Source organism: Barbatula barbatula (assembly GCF_947034865.1).
Source record: "Barbatula barbatula genome assembly, chromosome: 14".
In the NCBI taxonomy this organism is placed as follows: Eukaryota; Metazoa; Chordata; class Actinopteri; order Cypriniformes; family Nemacheilidae; genus Barbatula; species Barbatula barbatula.
In genome coordinates, this window is record NC_136777.1 from 16,837,277 (window position 1) to 16,854,471 (window position 17,195).

At 38.7% G+C, this 17,195-nt stretch overlaps 1 protein-coding gene across 1 annotated transcript in view; it reads left to right on the forward strand.

Annotated features, from left to right (window-relative positions):
• Positions 1-12,074, forward strand: part of myom2b (myomesin 2b) — a 33,451-nt gene extending 21,377 nt beyond the window's left edge. Inside the window, exons 23-36 of the mRNA XM_079473881.1 lie at positions 257-301; positions 1,427-1,563; positions 1,770-1,914; positions 2,028-2,090; positions 2,857-2,924; positions 3,004-3,117; positions 4,988-5,075; positions 5,164-5,202; positions 6,088-6,193; positions 7,050-7,213; positions 8,742-8,778; positions 8,867-8,889; positions 8,984-9,039; positions 11,127-12,074. Of these exons, the coding sequence (XP_079330007.1) occupies positions 257-301; positions 1,427-1,563; positions 1,770-1,914; positions 2,028-2,090; positions 2,857-2,924; positions 3,004-3,117; positions 4,988-5,075; positions 5,164-5,202; positions 6,088-6,193; positions 7,050-7,213; positions 8,742-8,778; positions 8,867-8,889; positions 8,984-9,039; positions 11,127-11,552 (1,511 nt within the window). The 3' untranslated portion in view covers positions 11,553-12,074. The remainder of the gene's footprint in view (positions 1-256; positions 302-1,426; positions 1,564-1,769; positions 1,915-2,027; positions 2,091-2,856; positions 2,925-3,003; positions 3,118-4,987; positions 5,076-5,163; positions 5,203-6,087; positions 6,194-7,049; positions 7,214-8,741; positions 8,779-8,866; positions 8,890-8,983; positions 9,040-11,126) is intronic.
• The last annotated feature ends 5,121 nt before the right edge of the window (positions 12,075-17,195 follow it).

Sequence of the window (17,195 nt, forward strand, 5' to 3'; positions counted from 1 at the left end):
ACAATTTCAAAACTGCAATGTTTTGTTAATAGTTTCCTTTTTGGGGTGTCCTGTTCCTTTAACTGCATCACCATATATAGTGATGATTAAATGATGTCATTAATGTGACATTGCTATTATGATGTTTTAAGATATTATATAGTGCCTTTAGGTCGGTTTCAATGGTTTGGAATGATTCTATTGAAAATCTCTGCTGTAATGTTCATCTGACTGTTAATGATAGTTAACCTCCATTCATTTCCATTCTCAATTTTAGAGTTGGAGAAAATGTTGGCCCTCAGCCATGAAATACGCAACCCAAGTAAGTGGCTCTTAACAAACGTGATTATTTTATCCTATATATATATATATATATATATATATATATATATATACATGTATATTTAGTTCCATTTAGTACTCATTCATTTTTCTAAAATGGTGTGTTCTGATTGGATGATACAAATGCACACCTGTCACCACACAGCAATTTCCTTCTAAATTAAGGGATTCCATAGTTACGGAAAATAAATACAGTGTCAAATTTATTTGCAGTGATTCCCTGTGACTTGCACGCCTGTAATAGTCATTTCTGGGTGATTTAACACTTAACAATAATGTTTTATTTGATAATATTGAGTTAACGCATTGGCTAAAATGTACTAATAAGTAACAATATATAACCATAACAACTATAATTATTCATATATATATATATATATATATATATATAAAAATGTAATGTAGTAAAGTTGTAAACAGTTAGTAAACGGTTTACAAATAATTAGTATATATTAAATTAAACTAAGACAAACAATTACTATAAACAATAAGTAAGATTTATTAAATTATTAATTGTTATTGGTTACACTTTATATTAAGGTAGCCCTACACAAATTCATTATTTACTACCTGCTTATTAACATGCATATTGGTTGAATATTATGTGTATGCATAAAGCTCATATTTGGTTTAATCATATGTAATGTATTAAAATGCATATTTATAATATATTTTTGTGTAATATTAAACTGCCCCTCTCAAAATGATTTGCAGCCTCCAGGTTACATGTTGTTTTTAGTTATTTGAAAATAGCGAGAACGTCATTTAATTCATTTTTGAGAATAATGTTTATTATTATTAATAATAAAAACGACCGTACTTTAATTTGCTGCCATTATACACACAATAAGCAACTGCCGGTTGTGCATGACAGTGATTTTTGTCATAGTTAGAGAGTTTACATTAGCATTGCATTGTGCTTTTTATATTATATTGCTTTGAATGAAGTTGAAATGACGAATACAATGAAGAAAAATATCTCTGTTTGCTTCAGACTTGTGAGATTTTAACTAGAATTGACATGAAGTGGCGAGCCACATGTGTGTGAATTGTGACAGCACACACGGCTAGATGTCAGCTTGTCATGTATCACCTCTCTCTGCAGTTATCCCTCTGAAGACCGAGCTGGCCTATAAGATTCTAGAGAGAGGCCGTATGCGCTTCTGGCTGCAAGCGGAGGCCATCTCCTCTGCCGTGAAGTACAAATTCTTTGCCAATAACAAGGAGCTTGTCAACTGCGAGGTAAGTAACTGTCAAACAAAATGATACAGACAAGCCGCAGCCTTCACAGTTTCATAAATATAAATCGGGGAAGCATCATAAAAGTTTGATATTAAGTTTAGCTGCAACCGGTGGCGTGCGAGGAAACGTAACCGAGCCAAATAGCAACACTACCATCTGCCGTGTCTCTGTGCGAGAAATGTTTATCTCTCCTGCCCTTTCCGCAGCAAACTAAAATGAGTCACGACGTGGCTACGGGCATTATCGAGATGGTGATGGATCATTTCACCGAGGACAGCGAGGGCACTTTCACCGTGCAGATCCAAGATGGCAAAGCCAAGGCCCAGTCCACTTTGGTGCTGATCGGAGACGGTGAGAGCCCATCTGGCTCCGGGCTTTTTCTCCTATCACGAGGGATATTGTGCTTTTCTGTTGAACTTTACTCACTGACCTCTTATACTTCCTGCTTCATTTGCCTCTTTCAGCCTTCAAGGCAGCGCTGGCTGAGGCGGAGTACCAAAGGAGGGAGTACATTCGTGTGAAAGAGGGTACTGCACTCTACACTGCGTTGATGTAGCTGTCGGAATAAACCAGGTGTATTAGACCCTGCGGTTTGGAAAATGCATTCCTTGTATTATGATTTATTTTTGAGGTTTACAAACAAGCGTTGCATCATCCGCAGAGCATCTGTGGACGGAAAAGCAGCTTGAATACGGCTGCGGTGGGCTGGGAGACCAGCTTACAGGAATAGTTCACCCCAAAATGAACATTTTGTCATTATTTACGCATCCTCGGGTTGTTTCAAACCTGACGTTTGTAGAACGCAATGAATGGAGGCTGAGGCAAAAATAAATACGATTATTAAAGTTGTGTGCTATACAGTATGTTATATCTTCTGAAGATTTTCTGTTGACAGCAAACTACAATTTTCTTGAACAAGGCATAGATTTCAGAAGATTTGGAATATAACACGAGTCATGCGGACCACTTTCATTTAACTTGATGTTACAGTATGGCTTGACAGCCCCAGCCCCCCATTCACGGTCATTACGAGAAAAAGATACTCTTAAAACATCTTCCTTGTTCCTCAAGAGAAAGTTGTACTTATTCGACATGAATCTTACAATGATATTAACATTAATTTACAATGACATGTGATCGATCACAGAAGTTTTGTCGGGTTTTGGCCGAGACCACCGAACCTCCTTTGTGCCGTTTCTGTTGTTGTTTTTGACTGCAGACCCGCTGGCTGGTTTTTATTGAGTTGAGCATTCCCATGACAAACCTACACACTGTTCATATTTCATTCCTCAGGCCCTCACTTCATGGAATTCCTGTCTGTCCACGTTGCGGAAAACGCCTCCGTCACTCTTGTTTGCAAGGCAAGTGAAGTGGGAATTGGTTTAGTCTAGCATCCCGGACTGGCTGCTGATGTGCTGAAGTGTTGGTGTTTCTCTTCAGGTGGCTAATTTGAAGAAGGAGTCTGTGTTTCAGTGGTATAAAGATGATGTGGAGGTGATTTCTGAGGTGCCTGCCGACCTGAGCTCAGGAGTCTGCAGGTTCCTCCTAAATGATGTGAGAACTTCACCTCAAACTTCTTTCTCTTAGTTTAGGCCAGTGGGTTAGTCCAGCGGTTATTACACCAGACAGGTGGCGGCCCCGTACAATGTGGGAATGACATAAAATAAAAAAGGATAAATATGTTTGCGTCCACACCAAAGTCAATAACATTATTTATTCTATAGTGCACCGCAGTTTCATATTTTAATTGCGCTAGCCCTTTAAATTTAAATGCGTTTTGGTTTGTTTTTATATTTTTAGCTGGATGAAATCTCTCTGAAAGTGATCCCAATGATATCATATCTCAATATCTTTATTGTCATACCTGTGGAGTTTACTCCGCTATTCTTCTAAACAGGGTTATTTAATTTGACACGAAAAAGGTAAAACACAGTGCATGGTGTTTATATAACAAGTTAAATTATTCTAGTAAATAATATCTAATGTCAGCAGTCTCCAGGTGGTTTATTTAGCATATTTTGCATTAAGTGAATGCTTTGCTGTAAAGATGTGTCTATAATCTAGATTAAAATTGGGCGAGTGTGTCTGATCCTCGAATAGTATAAGGAAGGCTATTCCAGAGTTTAGGTGCTACGTATGAGAAGGCTCGACCCCCTTTGGTGGATTTAGTTATTCTAGGTGTTATCAAAAGTGCTGCGTTTTGAGATCTTAGAGAGCGTGATGGTTGTAATGTGATAGAAGCTCTGTTATGTAGGTAGGGGCTAAACCCTTTAAGGCTTTATAAGTGATTAAAAGAACTTTAAAGTCAATACGATACTTAATGGGTAGCCAGTGAAGGGTTGATAACATTGGGGTTATGTGATCGTATTTTCTGGACCTGGTTAGAACTGTAGTTTGTTTATTGATGACAACCACTAAGTAGCGCATTACAGTAGTCAAGTCTTGAGGTCATAAATGCATGAATAAGCTTCTCTGCGTCAGCAACACATAGCATATTTCCTAATTTGGTAACATTTCTTAAGTGGGAAAAGGCTGTTTTTGTGATACTTGATATGTGTTTTCCAAATGAAAGGTTGCTGTCTAATATTACGCCTAGATCTCTTACTGTATTTGTTACTGTATTAGCAATATAAACAAAACATCATAATTTCAAATTAAAATCAAACCGAATAAAACTAAAATTAGAACTATAATATCTCTGCTAAGAAAAGTATTTGGTGCGAATGGGCCTGAACACATGGAATAAAGGCTAGGTTGAATATTCATCATATCAATTGAAAGACACTGAATTTGATTGGATACACAGCCTTTGATGTTGACAACAAAAGATGAGCGTTCATCACTTTTTACAATATAAAACGATTGTGAATTATTCAGCCTTAATTTGTCATCCCGTCACAGCTGACCTCTTACACATTTTTTGTCTGGTTTAACCGATACCACGTTTCAGTGTTTTCTGTAATCAAAGTTTTTTGTTTATCAGTAGTGTACTGAAGCACACCAAAGAGCTAAGTACCATCACTAAGGTTATTTCAATAGAAAAACACACAATCCCCGTCGGACGCTGGGGGTAATTAGTCTGTTTTTCCAGTCGGTATTCATCTAATTTACAGAGTTAAACAGCTCGTGCAACCTTAAAAACAAAACAAACAACAACAAGAAAACAGAGGCTTGACATATTATTAGTTATTAACAGCTATATGGCTTTATGTTTGTTGAACGTCTCTTGACGTCATATAGCGTCATTGAAAATAACAACATGTAACCTATTTTGAAAACAATATGAAATAGCTATTATGAAGCGCAGAACACAAAGAAGCGCAGAAACTCTTCTCCCGGCATTCGTCTAAATGCTTCACTCAAATGGCCCGTTTTTGTAAAACTCAATATTTCTCCTTCTGTTTTAACCCCCTCGATATTTCAGTTCTCCAAGAAGGATGTGGGACTATATAAAGCAACCATCACCGATGACAGAGGCCAGGATGTGTCACAGATTGATGTTTCTGGAAAAGGTAACATCTCTGTCTCGTCAAATACAGAAAGATTTAAATACTCCAGATTGTTCTCAGAAACATGCATTAACCTCTTTTTCCTCCACAGCCTTTGATGACATCATCAATGAGCTCACCCGTATCTCCGGTACGTATGGCGTTCGCTCAGCTCTCCACAGCCAGCCTGTCTTTCATTGTTAGCGCCAATCGATCTAAATCAATCACTCCCATCTCCCCTGTCCATGGTGTCTGGAACTGGGCATCTGACTTAAAATAGGGCAGAACTTCAATTATTAAGCTTTTATGTTTTCCCATAGTTCATTTTTAGTGCTGCTTCACAGCAGTCAGGGTCCCGGTGATGGACTGCGAGCCCATAGGAGGATAGATTTAGATGACTGTCAAAAATAAGAGTGACTCTAGTGTGTATATTGGGAATCTGCAAAAAAACAGGTCCAGGCCACATTTCACCCCAAATCAAAAAGACGTAGTGAAAAAAAAACATGTTTATATCAAGAAGCTTACAGGACTCTTATTCTGAATTTTTACATTAATTCACACCCATCAACAAAACATACTTTATTATTACTATCTTCCGTATGGGCATTATGCAGTGACCAAAAACTTGTATATTGCAGCCACATTTACATTGTATTCATTTAACTCAATGCTTTTATCCAAAGCAACAAAAAAACATCACAAGGGATTTGTCACGAGAGCCAATAAAAAATGTAGTACACAATAAAAGCATCTTCACCCTTCGTCTAGATTACGAATTAGCACGCTGGGGGTTCTCTCATTCGCGGAGAATTTGATGTTCCAAAAAACACAAGAACAAAAAGACTCAAAGATAATTTATTCACAGCGCTTCTGTTGCTGTTATTATGAGAAAAAGAGTCGTTTTATTGTACTCCACCGCATTCTTGAACACCTTTCATTAAAAAACAAAGAAAGTTGTGCTTAAACACACGGTGCAATGTATTAAAAGCTGCCCATCCATGCTTGTGAATCTTTTCTGTTTTTTGGACGTGAACAGGATCCAGCGCGGCCGAGCTGTCCATCCAGTGCACTTCGGAGGGCATCATGCTTCAGTGTCATATGAAATATTACACGCAGGAGATGAACATCCAATGGAAACACAAGTATGCACATGTTCCACTTTCTCTTGAAAAGATAAAAAAAGGCTGTGAAAATGAAATGTACACGGCTCTACGTGTCCACGGCCTTACAGCGGCGCTGCTTATAAACAAGATTTTCAGATGTTTCTCCCGTAATTGTGTTGCTTCAGTGCGATGTATACGAATGAAATGATTATTAAACAATGGGAAATGACGGGTGTAGCGAGTCATTTTGTCCCCGCTCCGATGTCGACGCAAAACAAATCATTGTGATTTGCTGTTACCTAATGCTCTGCCCTGGAGGTGATTTCAGTGAACGTAGTGAGAAAAGCCTCTTTCTGCACGCTTGGGTTCTTAAATCCCTGTATTAACATTTTGAAGTGGCTATTCTGGGTCTTTCCTCCCCCCGGTGCACGCTTTGAATCTCATGCAGAGCAGGTATTAATGCAGGGGGAATTTCGCATTCAGTCGCAACACAAAAAAACACCCGCCGTGTCTAATTTTACACCGGGGACATGCTAATTTGATGCTCTCGACGTTTGGAGAGCATTTACTCTCTGCGGGAAACAATTGAACAAACAATTGACTTTAAAAGAGGCTGGAATTTAACGTGTCTTACATTGTGTCGCGACCAGATGCGACACAATAAAGCAACAAGCGATAAAAGCTTGTGTCCGCTTTATACCAGGTTTTCTTACCGACCCTAATGGGGCATGTTGTCAAACACTTGGTTTCAGTTACAGCAGCACACTCGCTACGCCCATCTTGAAATGCCCAATATGAAACCCCACATAACTTTCAGTTAAACAAGATGTTGCTGATATTGATGTGTTCTAACGTGTTTTGAGCTCGTGCATTAGTTTGCTCTTTGTATTTCAAGGGAAAGCAAAATCAGCGCATCAGAAAGGATGCGAATTGGTGGCAACTCAGCATCGGCCAATCTGCAGATAGTCGAACCTGCTGATAAGGATAGAGGACAGTACACCATTGAGATCGTGGACTCTGAGAAGACGCACACCCGAACCCTGGATCTCTCTGGACAACGTGGGTTTATCTTATTGAATGTGTCATTCCCTGTTAAACTTTCTCTTGAAATGATGATTCTTGATGATTTCTAAATATAGCTTAGCTTTAAATGGGTTATACCGTGACAAATTAAAACCTGTATGACTTTCTTTTCTTCTGGAACACAAAATAAGATATTTTGAGAAATGTCAATGAAAGTCAATGGGGTTCAATGTTGTTCGGTTCCCGACATTCTTCAAAATTTCTTCTTTCGTGTTCTGCAGAAGAAAGTAAGTCAAACAGGTTTAGAATGACATGAAAGTGACAACACTAAAGGGATAGTTCACCCAATTGTTTTCATAATTTTAAGATGCAAATTGAAAAAAGATGCTGTTATGGATGTTATGGGGAGTGCTCACTTTACATTAGAAAAGGACATTTATATCGAAGAAAGATGAGCAGCAAAAAAAAGTGGAAGGATCAGAGAGAGGGTGGTAAGGGTCATGAAAACCGAATTTACAGCTGTTTTGGCGCAGAAAGTCTTGACTAAGATTATAAGTGGACCTCTGGGAAATAAAAATAAATATAAAATGTATGATGTGACCCCTTTAAAGAGCAGCATTATGAGGAAGATTCCAATTAAACCTTAACCAATTAGAGAATCAAGTGAAATATGTTAAACAACATATCAAACAGCCCCGAATCACCTCCGATATCAACATTAATGAGAACCACATCAAAGCAAGGAAGACGAAAAAGAACGTCATGTTTTCAAAGCGGTTCTGTGTTTTCATTTGCAAAGATGATCTTGTACAGAGAATCAGGTCATCTGCGAATCATTTGGCACCGTGACTCTCACAAACTTGCGGTGCGTGTCGGAAGAGGGAGGGCGCGTGCCGGCCTCTCCCCGTTCCCGTCGCGTCAGGCTCTCCGCCGGGGGGCGAGATTCCCACGGTGCTGCGGTATCGCTGCCTTCCGTCTGAACCTGCGGTTCCTCTCGTACTGAGCAGGATTACTGTCACAACAACACGGCATCAGTTGGGTAAATCTAACCTGTCTAAGAGATTATATGTTTATTTCTTGTTTAGATATAACACATCGGATTTGTTCTAACCCACACGGTCGCCCCAAACAGGCCGTCTGGCACTGATCCGGCACGGACGTGTTCATGATTGGAAGTAAAGGCCAGAGTTGCAGCTGTACACACGGGAAATGGATTTAGGGAAATCCAGGGATAATATAACATCATGGTATCAAAGGTGCAGATACAGGCAGAGGTTTCAGATAGTAAACAGCCTGGTTGATGTCAAACATAATCTAGGGCTGGTGTCGGGTCGTGTGATTTGCCGAATGGTGACAGTAATGAGCGCAGGCAGGAGAACTATTTCAGGCCACGCTGGAAAAACAATGCTATTAAAATAATGAGAGCTGATTTTCTTTTTATACCGTGCCTCAGGGACAAGACGCAGAGAGCAGTTTTCCTTTTTAAAAACTGTATTGGTGTTTTATCTGCTTGTAACTTTTATCCATGTCTTTCTCTCCCCTCATCACCCGCCCCAACCTGCAGTCTACGAGAACGCCTACGCTGAATTCCAGAGACTCAAGTAAGATAACCGTAATACCAAAAGGACTTTGCACGCCCAAATGTTTAGAGATGCAGACTCTCTTTGACTTTCTTTTCTTTCTCTTTAGAGCGGAAGCATATGCCGAAAAGAGTGAGTGTGCTCAGTCATTCCCGGCCCACCGTGGGTCCTTCACTGATATGTAATTACATTCCTAGATTTAACTTCATGATGTTTTCATTGTCAGATCGCGGCAAAGTGGTTGGTGGTCTTCCTGATGTTGTGACTATTATGGAAAAGAAGGTTTGTTTAACATTGCATGTGCGAACCCCACTATAATAAAAAGATTGTTGATGCATAAAGATACAGACGTTTTTCAAAATCAACACTAAAAATGTATGTACAGTATATAGGCTATATGTGGGTAGTTGACATGCAAATTTGTCATATGGTGTGAAAGATGAAGATAAATCTCATATGCTGTTTTATATGAGAAGTGTAAATGTGAATAAAATAAAACGATTTCCTAAGTGCTATGTCACACCATAGGACAGGTACGATATATCTGTGAACTACCCATATACAGTATCAGCAAATCAAAACTAGTATGATGTTTAAAAAGAATATTCAGGATTGAATGTAAAAGACCCAATGTAACATTGTTAATGGGGATTTGAACAATGTCATGACCACATCAGGAGTCTGTAACTCATTCACTAAACCTGATAACTTTAGCACAAAGTAAATACTCCCGCCGCCCGCCCGGACGCTTCCCCTATAGACTTTCATTGTGTGCGTAGCACTGTAATTACTATTTTGGTAATGAAAACGATGCCGGCGTGTCAGTAATCTGTAATGCCGCAGGCTCTTCTCTTCAGCTTTGGGAGTGTGCGCTGGAGGCCGTCACACTCCCTGGCTTCCTTAGATGCGATGCCCATTGTCTTCCGTCTCATAATCCTTTGCTGAGAAGCAGCGTGTAGCCCGCTGGGGAATAAACTGAATTCTGCCTGTGTAAAATATTGGTGGGATTACGATCCAGCTGAATAGTCGATGCTGGAAATGCCTGGCATTCTTTTCTCTTGCAGATCAAATAAACACAGCAGGTCAGTGGCCTTTGGATCCATTAAAGCCAATATTAAGGTGAATTTGTGTAGGAGAGAAGTCCTTTCACATGATCTACAGACCTCAAAGACACTTTTCCACTGAGAGCTCTCCGCAGGTGGCACATAGTACTGTATATTTTAGGTTTTATAGTTCCCCTGACTTAAAAGCCCAAATGATCCTCAGAGTTTATCCCTTGCTGCTGCTGGCATGTAAAACAGCAAAAAGAGTCAAGTAAAACTGACAATAAAGGTGGATTGATGTTGTTGCCACAGGGATGCTGTTTTTTTCAGAAAGGGTAAAGAAAAATAGAAATGAAAGGTATAGATGTACTGTATAGACATAGTGTTTCAATCAACTAAAGACTTATTTCTGTTTTGCAGTCTTTTTGTACAATGTAACCTTAAAGGAAAAATGGAAAATAAATATGCTTGTGTACTTTTTAATGAAGGAAATACGGTTTTCATCACACAAAATATGCATTTTTCATTTTTTAGGAGAGGATGGAACATTTTAAATAACGTTGTGGGAGCAGGTTTTGTATGAAAACAACTTGGAGAAAAGTTTGAACTTTTTATCTCTGGAGCTGAGCATAGTACAAGCCAAATATCGTAATTGTTTAAAATCCATCCCTATATGTTTAGTAAACTAAATCTCTCAAAAGTCGAAGATAGTATCCTATTAATATTGAATATATTGAAATGCATGCTGACGTTCAGAAGTTAAGGGTCACCTGAGTGACCTTGTTGTGTCTTCTGACCTTGTTATCTTAAGCTTAAGTGTATGCTCAAATGTCATTTCATTTTGTGGCCAAAGATAATTATGTAAACGTAATACCTTCTTTCATTTGAAAACGAACATTTATTTAATAAATATTTTTGAAATGCGTACTGTAACTTTGATTAAATAATGATGAAACTGCGTCTAGTAAGAGTCTCACAGAGACGGTTTAAAAGCATGTATACGTGACGCGAAGACATTTCTGCTGGTTACTACAGTGAAAATGATCAAATGTAACATCATTTTTATGTGGAATTTATTTAGTCATGTACAAAAACAGTATTAATAAGTTAGTGAATGACCCTAAACCTTGGAACGGTAGTGTTATTAAGAGGAAAATAAAATGTTTTGCTTGTTAGAAATAATCCACTTTCTATACCATGAGCTGTTTCTCATGACTACATATTTACACCCTACCGTGGTAATTACATTTAACCATGATTAGTTTCTCTAAACAAAGCTTTCATTTTCAGTTCAACATGCCAGTCTTCTTTTCTTTCTTTCCTCAGACTCTTAGTTTGACCTGCACTGTGTGTGGTGACCCCAAACCTCTGGTCACATGGTTTAACAGTGATCAGGAGGTTGAGCTCAGCGATCACTATGTCGTCTCCATGGACTCTGGCAAGTTCGCCAGCCTGACCATCAAAGGCGTTTCCCTCGAGGACTCCGGCAAGTACACCATGACGGTGCAAAACAAGTTCGGCGGTGAGTCGGTGGACATCATCGTCAGCGTGTACAAGCACGGCGACAAGATCCCAGAGGTCAAACCAAATCCGGCACCCATACGGATCTTGCCTCCAACTGGTCCCATTGTAATTCCCGGCCTGAAGGAAACTAGCCCCACCCCCCCTGCCTCCAAGTCCCCACCCCAAAGCACCAAATCTCCCGTCCCACCCCGTGGCATGAAGTCTCCCACTCCCACCAGGAAGAAGTAACTCCCCATCTCTCCATATCGCCCCGCACGCCCAAATATGATTGTAACCTGTATCGTGATCGCAATGGAATAATGGAAGTAGATAAATCTTTTCTCACCCAAGAAGCACCGTCATGTCATAAAATGAACAACCATCTAATATCAAAACATCATGTGGGAAGTGTGCGTGAGGGTGGAGCAAGTTAGAATTAGCGCCACCAGAAAATGTGTGAAACAGTTTGTCATCTGGGTTGCCTATAAGATGAGTGGGCCTCAGATGAATTTGGCTCCCTCTCCCCGGAGGTGCTTGGGGAAAACGCTTTGATGTTAGTTTATTAAATCTCTGTTTTTAAAAGCTGTTCTTTCAATTAGACACTGGAATCCGGAGGCTTTGCATTCTAGGTGGATGGATGGCCTGAGAGCGCAAGACCTCTGGCGGCGGCCGCGAGCCCATCAGCGCTCTAGATTAATCTCCTCTCAACCTCCCCCCTTGTCCTCGTCTTTCCCTCCTGCTTTTGTGTTAATAAAAGAGGTTGAAACCACCACCCGGTGTCGTCTCTGCGTTTCCATCGCAAACAAGCGCAAACGCGTACACGCGACGAAAGTAAAATATGAATGCGATTAGAGAAGCTGCCAGCTCATTTGAAACGCATCAGCACTTTTCTTCGGCTTTCGGGCCAGTTGCACTCTGTACTTCACAAATCATTTCATGTATATGGAACACCTAGCTCGAGCTTCTTTGCTGCCAAGTATGGACCGGCACTTTCTAATACACCACAATGCATGGCTTGCTGTTTGAATGGCCTGGCAATTCTCCATACACAACCGCTTTTTGCTCTCTTTCGAAATAAATACGTTTGATTTACAGCCACCCCAGGAAGTATTAGGACACATGAGCAGTCTTGGATAAAGTTTTCTGCATAGGAAAACAAAATATCAGAGTTGGTTTCATCTGCAAAGATGCTGGAACTTTTCTGAGATAGTTTTGCAATTACCTTTACTTTGTTTCCCAAGTGGGGAGATTCAGATACACTGAATATATAATGCATTACCACATACTACTTACACAGCACACACAAACATGATTTCAATGTTGATCAAGTTTGTAATAGTTCTTTATGTTCCACTTCATTATTTATGACAACAAATACTCAATGTGGTGACCCACAAATCACTTTCAAGGACAATGCAACTTTGCTTTGTTACAACCAGGAGTTTTTATCGTTTTTCACATTTTTATTCATCCATGTTGAACTAGATCATCCTTTGCAGTGTCGCTGGATTAACAGCATCACTATCAATTTTCAGAAAACAAAAAAAATGTTTCGTTTCATAGGTTGTGCTTTCTTAAATGTCATTTGGTTTTCTATTTTCTTAACTAATGCGATGGCTTTCATACTAATGCAAGTGTGGCATCAGCCCCCAGATTTTTGGCCCACACTCTCCGTGTCTTGATGTTTGCTTTTAATAACATACAAAAACATACACAAATGAGTTCAGATTATTAATAATACGAAACTGTGATGAAACACAGTAACGCCGGTTTTCAATTCACTTCAGTAGCAATTTGATGGGAATAATTAAAAGTTAATTGAACATGAACATGTTTTGATTTCAAATGTGACTTTAATTAAAACATGAAATTTTAATTATTTGAAGGATTCGCTTTGAACTCACACATTTCCATAGCTACTCATATAACTCCATATTCTTTCCAAGACAAAAGACACATCAGCATGTGATGAATGATTTGATCAAACACAAAAGTGTTGACTTCATAATTGAGCTGGAAATGTCATTCCTGCATGACAGATTTTGGTCTGTGAATTCTAATGTATGTTGTGTAGTTGCTCTTCTTGGCTTGAACCGCATGAATCCTAAAGGCAAAGCACCAATGTTTTTTTTTAATGGGTCACATGGTGGCACTGGTGTCATGTTGCCAAACCTCTGAAACTACTGTCACCCAACACACAATGCCAGCCAACAGCACTCGGTTGTATTCTGCTATTCGCAAAGAGGAAGGCAAATCACTATGCAACATGACAAACATGACACGACAAAAGGAATTCACCCAATTCTGTGGATAATTCGACTTTGATACAAAGCATCTGGGATGGGCGACCTAGCTAAAATATCTATTTCCAGATATTTGATGATGTTTTTTATTTATTTCCCAATATTAAAATGATTACAAATACTAATTTATTTTTGTATATTTACAAATGTAAAAGAATTACTTAAAACAACAAAATAAACACTATAAAAAAATAACGGGGTGTCAGAAATATTCTGTAAAATAAAAATAAAATCCTGTAAAATTACATGGTAAGTGTGTTTTTCTTGTAGTTTGGTGGTTTAAGCTCAAATATTAAGTTAACCGGCTGCCTTAAAATGTTTAGTTAATTCAACGTAAAAATATTAGTTATTAAGTGGATTTGCTGTAAACTTCTTTATGAGGTCAACACACCAGATGGAAAGAATATGTAAACTAGAATATGCAAACTAATATTTTTAAGTTAAAACAACAAATTATTTAAACAGCGTGTAATTTGTTGGTTTTTGACCTTGTTTAAAAAAAACTGTAAAAATGAAATCAAATAAAAAATGCAATAATCTGGAAGCTGGGGCACCAGAAATAGGCTGTACTGTAAAAATACTTTTTTCACTGTAACATCGAGTTTAAGTTCTCAATAACAGTAAAACAGGGTATCTTACACAAGGCAAGGCTTCAAGTGACATTTTTTCAGCGATGAATCCCTGAATCAAAGCTTTGAATCAATCCACATCGATTAAAGCAGTCAGCAATTTACAGTAGTATAACGGTAACACTTATGGGACTCCTAAGGGTTCATACAGCCTTTCAAAGCATCAGGCATCATAACGTCATGTCTTAAACGTTGTCATGTACGTGGGCAGAGAACGTGGAGGAAGAACCCAAGTGCAGGCAGACACGGACGATGAAGGGGTTAACAAGACTTTAATAAATACAAACAAGAACAAAAACACCCTCGATGGGGGGAAACGCTAACCAAAACTAAGATACAAAACTGAAAACAAAGACTTCCCACAAGGGGGGCAAAAAGAAACAACTACGACTAACAAACAAGGAACTCTGAAACCATACCTGAACTAGGAACACTACATACATGGCATGAAACGCGGAAACAAGGCAGGATACATGTACAGCATACAAGAGCAAGGAACCAGCACAAGACGATATACAAGAGGGGATTAAATAGGGTAACAAACACAGGATAATTACTAAGGGGCAGGTGAAGGTAATGAAACACTAATGGGAAGGCTAACGAGATAAAAGGGCGGGAAACACTGACGAGACACGAGAAAGCACATGGCCTTCTCACACTAAACCTAAGGCTATGCCATGACTCCGCTGCAAGACCAAGAATAAACATGACATGATGGCGGAATCATGACAAACGTTGCCTTTACACAGTTCATGTATGAATTTTACCTCCAAACTGCAAGCACAGGAATGTGGGATATCCTAGCCAGCTTAGGACGCATCTTTCCTCAAATACAGTACAAAAAGGCCTCCTGGTAGATCAGATGATGCGTAAAAACTGATTTCAGATGTGCAGTGTTTTCCAACTGGAATGCCTGTAAAGAAAGCATTTATTAGTTTCAGACCTATTTAAACATCCTGGCTTGAGGCTCCTTTGAAAAGGAATGAGAGTGAAATTAGTGTAATGAACTATGTCTTTACAAAAATGAATGGACAAATTAAAAAAACACATTAAAATCATTGCAGCGTTTACGACGTTGCTTATATTTATATCGCTGAAAACATCCTGAATATGTAATGCATCATGCAGCCTGATATATGATGATGTACATCAAACAGGTTTTTAAATCTAAATGGTGCAGTTTTGTTTCAACAAATTAAAAGACTCAACAACACATTGCAAAACAATTATATAAACTGTATAAAATGATGATATATTTAATGTTATCATGTGTTATCGCGTTTTATTGTGTATAGTTAGATGGAATTTTTTTTTTATGGCTTAAATAAGAACAAATATATATATATATATATATATATATATATATATATAACTGTACCGAGGAAGCCCACAAAAGAAACATTACACATACATAATAAAATCTGAAAATACTTTGAAGTAAAAAAACTTGGCTATTGTTATCATTGCTGAGTACATTTTCACTAAAGGCGTTTTCACACCCAGATAATCTCAGTGTGGGTGAGGAAGCTTTGAAAATGTGCGAGCTTTCACTACGATGAGCAATAGAAAATTCCTATAAACACGAGCACAGCAACAGCTTTCAGCCTCTCTCACGACCCCACATTTCATTAACAAAAATTAAAAGTTCCCTTCAGACTTTTCTCTTATCTTCCACGCCCTGAATTCACACAACTATCATTGCTGCGTACCCCTTATGCTATCACACAGAAGGGTCTTATTGATGAGCACTCAACGTAGACATCTGAGAGAACTTACATCTTGTTGACAACAGTTTTCCAGGCAGCCTTTAGCCATTTCTTCTGTCCAGATCTGTTACTCTGTTGGTGAAATTGACACGTGATGTTAGAGCAGAGAGTGTAGTCGCTGCTTTCATCATTGTTGTGACGCTGGACCAGTCGGATTAGTGGATGTTTTAAGCCTATATACACAACAGAAGCCTGTCTCTAAGATGCCTTCATGCACAAGTGCTATCTTTGAACATGGCCGGCTGCTATTTGTAGCTTGCAGACAGGTGAATTCAAAAGACAGCTGTCAAGTTGGACACTTTCTGTTTCCTTTGGTGTGCTGAAGCTATAAGAGTCATGGTAGATTGATGATGTTTGCGTTACAAAGTGTGTAAGCGGTTATTACATTAACACTAGGTTATAAAAATGACATAAAAGCAAGAACTTTCAAGCGTTAGCTTGACTGGAGGTGTCTTTTGAACAAACATACGAAAAGCAGGCTGTTTTTGTCATTAATGCTGGTTGTGAAATAGCTGTATGTAGGCAATGCAGGAAGAGCTGTTTAAGCCAAAACAGACTTGATTTTTTTCTTACTGATAAGACACAGTACATCGCTGGCAAAAAAGGAGGATGTGAAAGAAAAAACTTCAACACTTGCCCATTAAGTTAGTTTCAGAAGTGGAACTCACTTTCCAAAAGCTCAATAAATCAAACAATGCCATCAACTCTGATTTCACCTTCATCCTTTGCAGATCACAGGGAATCCAAACTTCATTTTTTTATTTACTCACCCATAAAAGCATCATAAAAGCACCATAAGACTTTTGTGACAACTTTCAAGCCTTCTTAAGATATACGTTTTAAAACACATATGATAGCTTTATGTGATGGCATGCTAAGTATCATTACAGTTTGTAATCTTCTCATCTGGTGTGTTGACCTCATAAACGAATCTGCTGATTTATAAATAAATGAATACTTTATTCATGAAGTGGATATTGCTACAGTACTTCTCTAATGCAGTCTGTTGCACACACAAAATTATTGTAAAGGTTCAGAAGAAAGGTTGGAATACTAGAACGCAATGCCGATGACATGTTCTTCCTCAAATGTGTTTTTATTTTGGAGCTTAACAGCCCAGTCTCCATAATGTATACTCCATAAACACATAATGAGGACATGGCGTGATAAAATACTGACTTATACAGCGTGTAT